This window comes from Geotrypetes seraphini, chromosome 15 (assembly GCF_902459505.1).
Source record: "Geotrypetes seraphini chromosome 15, aGeoSer1.1, whole genome shotgun sequence".
Taxonomy (NCBI): domain Eukaryota; kingdom Metazoa; phylum Chordata; class Amphibia; order Gymnophiona; family Dermophiidae; genus Geotrypetes; species Geotrypetes seraphini.
The window spans coordinates 35,900,318-35,914,445 of NC_047098.1; the positions used below are offsets into that span (position 1 = coordinate 35,900,318).

The following is a 14,128-nucleotide window of genomic DNA, read 5'->3' on the forward strand; positions in this document are numbered from 1 at the left end:
TGTATACAATGGAGACAGAGTGGGAAAATGTATCTCATGCATATTCATTGTGGATATCCTGAAAACCTGACTGGCTAGGTAGGCCGTGATGTCTGGGTTAAGAACCACTACCCTAGTTGAAACTCCAGTCTTGCTCCCCTCCCCCCCAAATTACCATTCTGACTTCCCATAAGATTTTAATAAACTCAATCGTCAAGATTACCTCAATATCATCTAGCCTGTAAAAAGACATAATTGAATATCATAATTAAAAGCACAGCTTGATGGTTGTCTGAGTTATGTGACTGGCAAGATCTATTTGATTTCCTCCTCTACAGAAAGTGTAACCCTAGGCAACCACCTAGTTTAGCTATTGGTTAAGCTGGTCCTAAATACTGGAATATTGTTGAAGTACATGGAAAGTCTGGTCAAGAAATTTTCCTCAAAATTTCTTTCAGATGTTAGAGCGGGGGTGGACTATCATAGTTTTCGAGGGCTGCAGCCCAGTTGGGCTGTCAAGATTTTCACAATGAATATGTATGAGATTGATTTGCATATCCTGCTTCCATTGTATGCAAATAGATCTCATGCATAATCTTTGTGGAAATCTTGAATCCCAACTGGAGGCTAGATGAACTAAAGTCTCCGATTGCCTAACGACTGTTGCTAAACCAGTTTGACTGGTTTAGCGACTGATCATATTTGCCAACTAGATGCATAAAACTGTGGCTTTCCATGCGATCACTCATTCTCTGACTCAGCCATGCAAATTAGGTAAACACCAAATAAACTAGCTGACCCATCGAGATGCACATAAAATAGCGATCACCTCCACCGACCCGAAAAAACTGACAGGTCTAAACTGTTACCAACAGGTTTGCCTTGGTATGTTTGTGGGGGGTTTTCCATTTTTTTCTATGGGCACAGATAAAAACACATAATTGAATATCACAATTAAAAGCCCAATATCTGGGCCATAAAAAAAAAAATGCCATGCCAGCCCTCCCTGATGACTCCCCCCCCCCCGGAAAGAATAGAGGCAGGAGAGATGCCCACTCCCTCCTGCCACCGCAATCCCCCTCATGAGGCCCCCCCAACTGATCCCATCTCTCCCCCACTCCCCTTCCAAAAAAAATAAAATAATAATCGGCAGGGGGGTTTGCCCATTCCCTCCTGCCACGGGATGACCCCCCAGGCCCCCCCTAACCCCACCACTACCCCAAACCTCCCCCATACCTGGAAATTAGTTAACAGCAGGAGGGATGCCCAGTCCCTCCTGCTCCTCAGGCCCACTACTACAAAATGGTGGGCCATCCCCTTCCCAGTGCATCCTGGGATGCATGAGGATGGGTCTAAAGCCATGATTGGCTCAGATACTTAAGGCGCCTCCCTTAGGTATCTGAGCCAATGAGGGCCTTAGGCTGATTTGCTTGACTGGCGGTGGCATCCCTTCCGCTGATTTTGGCTGGAATGGGGGAGAGGGGTTGGGGTTCCTTAGTGGTAAGACAGAGTAGGCATCCCTCCTGCCTCTATTCTGTTTCCAGGGTGGGTCGTTGGAGAGGACACAGCATTTTTTTTAATGGGGTAGATTTAAATGAGGCAGATACTGTGTGTGTAACACATGCACAACATCTGTGCCATTAAATAAAAGAAAAAAGCCCTAACAGCTGAGTGGCAGGAGGCTGCTTTGGGGCTTCCCCTGCCACTCAGCTGTTCTGCGCATGTGTCGAAGTCGCTCTCAGAGCAACTGGTCTGATGGGATTACGATGAACCTCCATGCAAATCATTTGCTTGGAAACTTGTTGGAACATCAATTGCTGTTCCAGAGTCGTCCCAAAAATTGGCCAACAGCAACTCACACAGTTTTAATTACCATGTTTTGTGCATCTAGCCCTGGGTTGTGGCCCTCAAGGACCATGATTGTTCACCCCTGTGTTAGGGAAAAGAGAGAGAACTGGTAATGCAGGCAGATTGAAGCTCATTTCCTTCAGTGTTGCAACTTAAACCCCTCCCTTCTCCTATCCAGGACACCTTTGTTTGAATACCCCAATTGCAGAGTTATGAATACCTTAGAGAGACCTTTAGGGTTTTCTTTTGAAAAATTTACAAAAATCTATAAAGTTTCTTTCAAAAATTCATGATGTTTTCAAGATGAAAGAAAAATAATCTATTTAGCCAAGGATTTCAAAGTACTTTATAATTTAATAATGGTCTACACTACATTATTATCATTAGAATATGACTCTTTATCATGTCAGATCCAGAGTCTGCAGCCTTCTTCTTATAAAGACTCCCTGAGGGTTAGCTAAAATGTTCTTATAAGCAGAATGGGCTTTTAGCAGGAATTACGTCTATAGCAAAGAACATACTTGGACCAAGTTGAAATGATTTTGCAAGTGGAATGTTCTTACAGCAGAAAGAAACTTCAGTTAGTGAACTGTACAGGGGGATTACTTAAGACAGCCTTATCCACAAAGCCTCAGTAGCCAGGTAAAAGAGCATTGCGTTTTTGAGCGCTTTGTGTGTAGGTAAGAGGAGCTGCTGTCTGGAACTTACTTGCATAGTGAATCACACAGTAGAGGACAATGACAGAGGTGCCGAGCACGATGGCAGCTATGCTGAGTAATCTGGCCAGATGTCCCAATCTGCGGGCTCCATCCACATCTCCTTGCTGCAGGCTATTTCTTGACTGCCCAGGAGAAAGACCAGACCACAGGTTAGAAAATACTCAGACTTGTTTGCAAATGTTTTCCCTAAGGTCAGTGGCTCCCAAACCTGCCCTGGAGTACCTCTAGCCACTTAGGTTTTCAGGATATCCACAATGAATACCCTCAAGGTAGATTTGTATACCTTTACTCAATTGAATGTGCATTTATCTCACGCCTATTCATTGAGGATATCTTGAAACCCCGAAGGGCTGTATGTCTTCCAGAACAGTTTTTGGATCACCCAAATCTAAAGTTCTTTTTCCTGCTCTGAGCAGAATGTCTTGTTTGATCTCAGGAATCTTTTTTTTTTTTTAATCTATCTTTTTACCTGCTTTGTGTTTTCTGTCCATCACTTATCTGTCCCCACACTTTATTATCATATATGAAAATGTGGCACACTAACTGCAGGGTCACAGAAACACCTTTTTGGTTGAAGCATCTAAATAAACCACTCTCTGGCCCCAACCTCAAGCTCTCCAATTGCTGATTAAAATATTGGTCAGTCCATGACCCCATTGTCCCCTCCCCTCTATTCTGCTTTCTATGACTCACTGTACTGACTGAATTTCGGTTATGGTGCCAAAACCATCCCAAAGTCCTTTTTCTGCCTGGTTTCAGTTATGGCTAAAAGGTTATTTTAATTTTCAGCTATGTTTTCAGTTTCAGCTAAAAATGACCATGTGTTTTCAGTGGAAGCTAAAAATTTGTGCTTTGTCCCTTTTATTTCTCTCTCTCCCTGACTGCCTTCCCCAACCTCTATGGTGGTCTAGCAATATAGCTGGGGTGGGAACAATCCCCAATCTCTGGCTCTGCTCTCAAAATGGCTGCCATGACTGGGGCCTCTCTCCTGCCCTGACCACCAAAGATTGTAAGGTAGTCCTGGCGAGGAGCAGCTCTTTGAATTTTTTTTTTTTAAATCATACGATTGCAAGTAATAAAGTTATGATCTTGCACAATAGTTTATATGGTAATAGAATGCTCCAAATAAATGCTTTTGATACACAATTTTAGCTGAAATTTCAGTCCGTAAATTTGAGATGATAAGCTCCTTAGGAATTAGCCTCTCTGTGGAGTTATAACATCAGCTGTCACTCTGAGTGTGGCACAAAGTCAGTTACTGTAAAGCACCATGGCTTATAGTTTCCATTTTCATTAGCTGCTGTCCACATGTGTGGAGATAATTTTGCTTGGACATAAAACATTGTCTTTTCATTATTTATTATATTCTCACGGGTTTAGCGCAGGGATGCAGACTACAAGTTCTGCCCATCCCCAATGGCCCTCACATTCACACAACCAAACCTGAGTTATCAGTTTTGGTTTGGGTTTCAGTTGTGGTCAAAACCAAGCAGTGATGTAGCAAGGGTGAGAGATGCCTTTCCCCGCCCCCCTCTTCCAGCCCCCCCCCCACCTCCACAAGGATCCCCACCCCCTCCTGGCTTGACAGCAGGGTGGGGGTTGCTGCTCACACTAGGAGCATTACAGTTGTATGGGAGAAAGGAAGCTGCACACACACGTGGGAGTGGGGGGGGGGGGCAGAGAGGAGGATGGGCGCTTCCGCCCTCACCAAGATGGCACCTGGGGCGGACCGCTCTCCCACACACACACACACCCTTACTACGCCACTGAAACCAAGCAATGAGTTTCAGCTGGAGTTTCAGTTTCAGCAGAAAGCGTTCAGAGAGTTTCAGTTTTGGCTTTGTCAAAAACTGAAAAAGCAGTTTTGATGGGCCTCTAATATGGGCTCTTTAGAGGATATTCTATACCACAGCGCCAAAACTTAGGCACTGATAGGCACCCTAGCAGTGCCAAAAAAAATACAACACCTATAAATGATCCAAAATACAGCAATAAAAATCATAACTAGCTTAAAAAAAATTTGATCATGTTGTACCCGTTTTGAAAAATGCACACTGGTTACCGATTCCCCACAGGATAACTTTCCAAATGAGCACTTTTAACATTTAAAATCCGGCAGTCAAAACAACCCATCTTTCTCGATAGACTACTGATACCTTATGCCCCATCAAGGACACTAAGATCCTCTGAACAAAATCTGTCTATTCCCTCTTTGACATTTACAAATACAAGAAGAGCTGAGATCTTCTCCATAACTGCGCCACATCTTGGAATCACCTTCCATCATTCATTAGAGAAGAAACACAATTAGATAAATTTAAAAGCATCTTTAAAAGTTTTCTGTTCAATGATGCCTTTCAGAGATAAACTCTCGGGGGAAACTTTAGATCCATATATTATGCAATTACTGTACAGTCATAAACAGGCTCTTAAAACAACCTGAAACTAGCCTTATAAGGCTACTATCCTCCACTTCCTTTATGTTTTTACCTTTAATGTTACTTTGCTATCAAAATTGTAGTTCAACCCCCTTTCCTTTATTTCTAGTAAGTGAGTATTTGTCTTAATAATGTCTATATGTTTTTATACCCTTTTAATGTAAATCACTTAGAAATTACTTATAAGCATTTAATCAAATTTTTAATACAACTTGGAAACTTGGAAATGCCATTTTAAAATGGTGAAAAATGGTGAACTTAAAGCGCCTACCAGCATCTAAATAAACCACTCTGGAACTGCACCTATGTAGGCACTTTACAGCGCTTAACGCCACTATGGGCGTGGCTAACACCGGAAGTGGTGTTAGGTGCCATAAAATGCCTACGTAGACACAATTCACCACAAAGATAGGTAGGTGCTGGAAATGTAGGCCTGGAAAACCCTGGCGCGATTCTCTATAGGGCACCATTGCATGATTGATCTGCGATCAAGTGGCCGCCGATATTGGCACCCTATAGAGAATCCAGGCCTATGTGCATATGTTTACCTGGACTAAGCAAAGGCATGTTCAGATGTGGGGAGGTGTTTACCCTTATGTGCATCCTTTAAAACAGTGGTCTCAAACTCAAACCCTTTGCAGGGCCACATTTTGGATTTGTAGGGGCTTGGAGGGCCTCAGAAAAAATAGTTAATGTCTTATTAAAGAAATGACAATTTTGCATGAGGTAAAACTCTTTATAGGTTATAAATCTTTCCTTTTGGCTTAGTCTTAATAATAATTTTGTCATTTATAGCTAAAGAGACAAATGATCAAGAAACTGTTTTATTTTACTTTTGTGATTATGATAAACATACCGAGGGACTCAAAAAAGTACCTGGCGGCCATGAGTTTGAGACCACTGCTTTAAAATATATGTACATATATAGGATTACCATATGGCTCCAGAAAAAGGAGTTAATAAATATATAAAAAATACGTGTTTGTAAAATCCAGTTATTAGCAGGGAAACATCCAGGCCATGTATACCAAAAACAAAGCTGACAACACATAAACCAAAAATTGAAACGGAGAAAAAATAAACCTCAATTGAGGGAGGTTGGGACTACACAAGTACCCAGCCCTCCACACATCATCACGGGTTTATAAAAAAACTCCGCAAACATATATATGAGTCACTGCTTCACTCGTTTTCATACATACAAAGTCATATTTTGGTCACTTTTTTTCAAAGTCTTTTTTTATGTATAAGCGTCAGTATATAGCAATACAGGCCAGAATCCCAAACTTAACTCAATTAGTTAGCAAGGGCTACAGCTTAATTAAATTAGTGTAAGAGCTCTTGGAGATATGAAGCACACCGTCAAAAACAATACGGAAAAAATACACTCATCTGGAAAAAGGAGATTTTCACCAAAGGCTTCCAACTCATAACTCATGAGTTAAGTTTGGGATTCTGGCCTATATTGCTATATACTGACGCTTATACATAAAAAAGACTTTGAAAAAAGTGACCAAAATATGACTTTGTATGTATGAAAACGAGTGAAGCAGTGACTCATATATATGTTTGCGGAGTTTTTTTATAAACCCGTGATGATGTGTGGAGGGCTGGGTACTTGTGTAGTCCCAACCTCCCTCAATTGAGGTTTATTTTTTCTCCGTTTCAATTTTTGGTTTATGTGTTGTCAGCTTTGTTTTTGGTATACATGACCTGGATGTTTCCCTGCTAATAACTGGATTTTACAAACACGTATTTTTTATATATTTATTAATTATTTGGACGTTTTGACCTTAATAAATTGCTCCAGAAAAAGGAGGACAGATTGAGACATCCAGGTTTTATTTCCATTGTTTTTTCAATGGAAATAAAACCTAGAAGTGTCTGTCTGTCCTCCTTACTTCCATTGTTTTCAAGCAGTGGCGTCCGTCCTCCTTTTTCTGGAGCCTAGACATATGTATGTAATTTATATGTATGTAATATATGCGAATCCCAAACTGCAGGTGGAAAGTAAAGTGCATAGTTTCCCTGGGACAATTCTTCAAAGTGAAAATGTATGGATACTTCTTTTAAAATCCAGCAGAAACTACTGGAATGCACTTTTCGAGAGCTACTCTCCAATCCGATTCTTCCACATTCATTTCTTCTTCTTCCTCCTCGCCCTCCCTTGTCTTCCTTTCCCCTTGTAGCCAAAAATGGAAGTATAACTGTGGAGCTGGGAGAAGCTCTGAGTGGACCAGGGGCAGGAGCAGCTGTAGACAGGGATCAGCATTATGAGGTACAGTGACTGTTCTCTACTTGGCCCCAAGTTCACCCTCTTCCCTGAGCTGGAGCAGAACAGCCCTGTTGCTCTGAAGCCTGGAAAGAAGCAGTTGCATTGCGTTCCAGATTGTTCCCCCAGAAATTATGCCCTGTCCCCTCTAACTTCTCTTCTGTGCCTCGTATATTCCATCTCTCCTGCCATAGTTCTACTGTGGTGAAGGAACCAATTAGATGCTTTCTCTGATCAGTTAGTGAGGGGCAGTGCTTTGACTTCTCTGTTTTTTTAACTAATTTGTGGAGTGCCAGCTGTACAGTTTCCTCTTTCATTCTTGGAGCCTCTTACAAACAGCTGGCAGATGTCACTTGGAAACCATTAGAGCTATTATTTATGTGCCTACTGAACAACTCCAGTAATATGATTGTACAGCCCTCAGAAATTAAAACTGATTTCTCTGTCATGACTTCCTTTCTTTTCCTGCTGAGGAGCAGATGCCCTGAGAAAGCCCATCACATTCAGACACATTCACACAGGAATACTCATACAAATGTATCAGACACACTTAAGTAGGAACACTCTCTCTCAAATAGGCATTCTCAGAGACACACACACCTAGACACTCTCAACCAGGAATCCCACAAATACTATCAGAAGCACATTCACAGTCATGCCCACTCTCTCTCAAATAGGAGCACTCACAGACACACATCCAAGTACAGCCAAACAAGGATATTGCCAATAAGCAATTATAGACTCAATTGCACACACTCTCTCTCTCTCCCAAATACAGAGGTGCAGAAAGTAGTCAAAGAGGATTACGCACACACACACACACTCAGAAATGCTCAGGTACAGTCACCGATGCAGAAATATTCAACAAGGATTGCTCACTATCAAGCACTAAAGGGCAAATTCTATAAGAAGTGCCCAAATGTTAGGCACCGATATAGGCACCGTTCAGCGTGATTCAAGTCAAATTGGGTGCTGTTTAGTGAATCACGCTGAGCGGCACCTATTTTGGAGGCGCCCAATAAATAGGCTGGCTCTAGGCACAACTAAAAGTTAAGCGCCCATGCGAGCGCTTAAGCACACTTATGAGCAACGATTCTGTAACAAGGCATCTAACACAAAGCCACGCCCACGCCTAACATGCATAGCGCCTATTTTTTTGAAGGCCACCTAAATTTTTAGAGGCGCCTTGTCATAGAATCACGCTTTCTTGATAGGCGCCTAAGTTTCAATTAGTGCTGATCATAAAGCTTAATTGAGCTTGTTATTCAATTGAGATAGGCGCCTATCTAGTTGGACACCTCCAAAATAGGTGCCTAACATTAGGTGCTGGTTACAGAATTTGGGCCTTAACCTTTCGGAAAGCTTTGAAAACTTATCTGTTTTAAAAATTTCTAACTGATTCTTCTATTTTAAATTAGTGATTATAAATGATAAAGCTTGTAACTTAATACTCTTTTCATGTCCTACAATTATTTCTGATATCGTTCTCTCCTCTCTCTTCCCTTTCCTTTTCTTCTCTGGTCTTCCTTCTCTATTTTCTGCCTCCATCTAAATTAAATTCTTTCTTACTATTTAGTTCTGTTTCCCTGTTTTCACTGTGTCTACCCACAGCTTGTCACCCCTTTCCCTCACCCCTCCATTATCTTACTAACTCTATTTTCTTCCCCCTTTATTTATCTCCTCCTTCCATCCAGTATGTGTTCTTTCTCCACTTCCATTCAGCATCTGCTCTCCCCTCTCAACTGACATCCATCTGCCTTCTGCTCTCTCTCCCTTCTTCTCACTTCCATCATCTGTCCCCTTCTCTCTCCCCCCCCCCACACTTCCATCATCTGCCCCCCTTCCCCTCACCTTTGCGGGTCACTTTCTGTCCCCTGAGGGTGGCTCATGTCAGAGGGGAAGCTTTGGCTGAGCAGAACCGCTTGCAAGGAACAGTGGAACTTACTTGACGTCGATGCCGGGGCCCATCGCCGTTTGAAAGAAAAAAAAAAAGTGGAAAAAAGGGACCTGCAAAGGTGAGAGGAAGGGAGACCTCCAGGACAGCTGCTCTTTGCCCTCCTTCAGCGGCCCAAGAGTCTTTAGGCTAGCAGCAGCTCTGTGTGCTTTTAACTTTGGCACAGAGCTATCCCTAAGCAGTAGTTTAGCCGTGGTTTCATGAGGCAGCCTCGGGGCCTTTGCTAGGCCGGCCCGCTTCGATGATGCGATATGGGCCGGCCTAGCAAAGGCCCCGAGGCTGCCTCATGAAACCGCGGCTAAACTACTGCTTAGGGGCAGCTCTGTGCCGATGTTAAAAGCACACAGAGCTGCCGCTGCTGGTCTGGAGATGCTGAGACAAAGGCAGGAAGCATACGCGGCAGGAGTCCCGGCGAAAGCAGGAGTCCCGGCACAGCGACGGCAACAGGAAGTTGCAAGTCAGCTGACGCCGGCATCTTTCGTTGCAGCGGGGACCCAAATCCTTCACGGACTGGCAAGATTTTTTGCTGACCGACACCGGTCCATGCACCGGCAGTTGAAGAACAGTACCCTAGAGGAAAAGAGGGACAGGGGAGATATGATTCAGACGTTCAAATACTTGAAGGGTATTAACGTAGAACAAAATATTTTCCAGAGAAATGAAAATGGTAAAACCAAGGACATAATTTGAGGTTGAGGGGTGGTAGATTCAAGAGCAATGTTAGGAAATTCTACTTTATGGAGAGGGTAGTGAATGCCTGGAATGCGCTCCCGAGAGAGGTGGAGAGGAAAACGGTGACGGAGTTCAAAGAAGCGTGGGATGAACACAGAGGATCTAGAATCAGAAAATAATATTAAATATTGAACTAAGGCCAGTACTGGGCAGACTTGCATGGACTATGTCTGTGTATGGCCGTTTGGGGGAGAATGGGCTGGAGAGGGCTTCAATGGCTGGGAGGGTGTAGATGGGCTGGAGTGAGCTTTGACAGAGACTTCAGCAGTTGGAACCCAAGCACAGTACCGGGCAGAGCTTTGGATTCTTGCCCAAAAATAGCTAAGAAGAAAAAATTTAAATTGAATCAGGTTGGGCAGACTGGATGGGCCATTCGGGTCTTTATCTGCCGTCATCTACTATGTTACTATATGGGATCTTTTGGTTCAATTTTGCAATATCCCAAAAGTAACAGTCTTTGCCATTTACCCCGGATTCTAAATATTGTGCCGTACCGATTCAAAATGTGTGCCCAGCTAAATTGGTGAAGGAGCCAAATGGGTGCTAACTGGGGCCACTTTGAATTTTTGCACACATCTTGCCATGTGGTATTCTTTAAAATCTGGCAACCCTAACTTGACATCATTCATTGTATTTATGTTTATATTTGGTCTTTTTACTACTGTTATGCTGTGGACAAAATTGCAAGTTTTAGGTTGAATTATGCCTGTTGTACACTGCCTTAGTTGAATCTCTTCATAAAGGGGGTTAAGAAATCCCAATAAACAAATACATAGATTGTATTGGTTATACTGTTATACAGTATATTTTAAATTCAATAAAAAGATTGAACTGAAAAAAATCCACACTTTTGATTATACACTGGGTTTCTCATTATTTCTTATACACTAGATTGGATTTGAGGATATTCTTCATGCTCTGTTCTAAAAGCTTGAAAAGGGGTTCATCTCAGCATCTCTTGCTCTGGTCTCTCATACAGTCTGTACACAAAACCTAGCAGACAGGTTTCTGCAATATTCATTTCCTAAAGCCCTAAACCAGTGGTTCCCAACCCTGTCCTGGAGGACCACCAGGCCAATCAGGTTTTCAGGCTAGCCCTAATGAATATGCATGAGAGAGATTTGCATATAATGGAAGTGACAGGCATGCAAATCTGCTCCATGCATATTCATTAGGGCTAGCCTGAAAACCTGATTGGCCCAATTAAAGTGATAGAGACCTATACACCGCTTTCAAATGTAGCGAAGCTGTTGGCTTCAAGATGCCTGCCCGTTGAATATGAAAGCAAAAAATACCAAGAGATAATCACAAACTTCAAACGTCATTACAGGTCACTCATCCTAAGATATGTGATGGCAGTGATCGATGCAAGCACGGAATCTTGCCCCCGAGCTGCTGATCTCGCGAGAAAAATGATGGTGCTCGACTCTCTTCACATGGTACTCCAATTAAGCACACATGGCGAACCGGTCCGAAGGGCTTGCACTTAAGTGGAGTCGACTGTACTATGTGCAGAATCCTTGCTGTGTTATCTCTAAGTGGAATTCAGTAACTAGCTATTCGGGGTAGCTTCATTTTACACGGTGAGATTATTACAATTATTGTAAAGTGTACAGATGATTATAAAAGAAATGTTGGGTCAAAAGGTATGCCATGTGAAAAAAAAACAAAAAAAATCAACACATAGGTGGGTGGAAATTGTGGGAGGATGACTGCTTAGAGATACAAACTTTGGGGACTGCACTGTTATCTTCACTGTTTTCACAGTGACAGAGCCAAATGTTTTGTTTCAATGACCTACTTTTTCTTGGAAGGCAATGAGATATAATTTGTGAGGAATAATTCAGAGTTCAAATCAATCCCAGCTCTGAAGAAACAGTAGCCTATCTCCTTGAGAACTTCCCCATTTTATTGTATCTCACTAAAGAAAAGTGTATGACAAAAGACATCTAACTGCGCATGGAAGAAAAAAGTAAAAATATTCACTGCATGGGGAATTGAATCTCTGCTGAGTCATGCATTTTATGGGGGAAAACCCCCATACTCAGCGCATGTTACAAAATCAATGATTACATAGAAAAATACATGCATACGGCCCTAAATACAAAAGGCAATACAATTTTAAATAATACATAATGATATAATAACAATGCAAAAGTCTCTAATTCAACTTATCCCATCCCTTGCTTTCACTACAGAAACAGAGAAGGGTATAAAGCATAGCTACATAAAATTTCTTCCCTCTAAGCTCCTATAATCTCTATATCTCATCTCTATAATCTGGCCAGAAATGTACCTGGCATTCTCAGTCATTCCTGTAGGAGCTCCCACAGGGGTGATCCCTTTGGGTTTGTCCCCTTGGGGAGTCACCTATTCTGTAGCAAGGCTGGTTAAATGGCCCCTGCATATGACATGAGAGTGTAGCAGGGAGAATCTCAACAATGAGAGCCAGGAATCAGTGGAAGCATCCCTCAATGAGTGCTGGCAAAATTCTCTCTGGCCTCCAAGGGATCTGGTTCACCTATTCACATCTTTCCATCCTCCAGCAGTGGAGCCTAATTTAAGTCCCACTGATGACATCAGCCGGGAAGAGGTGGAGTTTAATTCAAGAAGGCGTGGGATAGGCACGTGGGATCTCTTAGAGCAGTGGTTCCAAACCTGTCCTGGGGGACCCCCAGGCAGTCAGGTTTTCAAGATATCCCTAATGAATATGCATGAGAGAGATTTGCATACCTGTCACTTCCATTATATGCAAATCTCTCTCATGCATATTCATTAGGGATATCTTGAAAACCTGACTGGCTGGGGGTCCCCCAGGACAGGTTTGGGAACCACTGTCTTAGAGAGAGGAAGCAATAATGCTTATTGTGGATGGGCAGACTAGATGGGCCATTTGGCCTTTATCTGCCATCATATTTCTATGCTTCAGTTATCAGGACTGGAACAAATGGAAGCAGTCCTTTAATCTTTCTTCAGCAAAACCAAACCAGTTTGAAATGTCTGTACATGTTTTCATGTTCAAATCTACAGTACCTGCAATAATCTTTTAGCATTTTTTCAGTTGACTCACAAATTCTTCCTTCAATGTTTGAACATAAGAATTGCCGCTGCTGGGTCAGACCAGTGGTCCATCGTGCCCAGCAGTCCGCTCACGCGGCGGCCCTGTTAGTCAAAGACCAGCGCCCTAACTGAGACTAGCCCTACCAGAGTACGTCCTTGTTCAGTAGGAACTTGTCTAACTTAGTCTTGAATCCCTGGAGGGTGTGCTCCCCTATGACAGACTCCGGAAGAGCGTTCCAGTTTTCTACCACCCTCTGGGTGAAGAAGAACTTCCTTACATTCATACGGAATCTATCCCCTTTCAACTTTAGAGAGTGCCCTCTCATTCTCCCTACCTTGGAGAGGGTGAACAACCTGTCCTTATCTACTAAGTCTATCCCCTTCAGTACCTTGAATGTTTTGATCATGTCCCCTCTCAATCTCCTCTGTTCGAGGGAGAAGAGGCCCAGTTTATCTAATCTTTGCTGTACGGCAGCTCCTCCAACCCCTTAACCATCTTAGTCGTTCTTCTCTGGACCCTCTCGAGTAGTACCGTGTCTTTCTTCATGTACGGGAATACAGTAAATCTTCTCTCTGGGTTTAAGATCTCTCACAGGTAAAAATGATCTTTGCAAGAAGAGAGAAGTAAAGAAGCTCACAGCATCAGGATTGAAAAAGTCAAGATTCTCATTGTTCCCTGGATTATGATTTTGGAGCATCGTGAAGTCTGATGCATTTCTGTTGGATTGAAATTCAAGAAATTCCAACAAGCTCCTATTTTTCACCATTCCCTGTCTATTGTCTTTTGAGCTGCCCTGCTTACCTTTCTCTTCTTTTCTTCTTTCCTTTGCTCCTATCTCGTATGCTTATGTTCTCCTTTCTGCCGCTTTGCCTATCTTTCCATCTCTGGCTGTTGCTTAAGTGTGCTCCATTCTCTAGGGCAGGGGTCCCCAAAGTCCCTCCTTGAGGACCGAATCCAGTTGGGTTTTTAGGATTTCCCCAATGAATATGCATTGAAAGCAGTGCATGCACACAGATCTCATGCATATTCATTGGGGAAATCCCGAAAACCCGACTGGATTGCGGCCCTCAAGGAGGGACTTTGGGGACCCCTGCTCTAGGGTTTGAGTGTTATGTGCTGCACCTG

General features: G+C 42.8%; 1 protein-coding gene across 1 annotated transcript in view; it reads right to left on the reverse strand.

Moving 5' to 3' along the window:
• Nucleotides 1–213: 213 nt before the first annotated feature.
• Nucleotides 214–14,128, reverse strand: part of TRARG1 (trafficking regulator of GLUT4 (SLC2A4) 1) — a 28,417-nt gene continuing 14,502 nt past the window's right edge. Inside the window, exons 2-3 of the mRNA XM_033922453.1 lie at nucleotides 2,536–2,668; nucleotides 214–218 (exon numbers count right to left, since the gene is read on the reverse strand). Coding sequence (XP_033778344.1) covers nucleotides 214–218; nucleotides 2,536–2,668 — 138 coding nt within the window. The remainder of the gene's footprint in view (nucleotides 219–2,535; nucleotides 2,669–14,128) is intronic.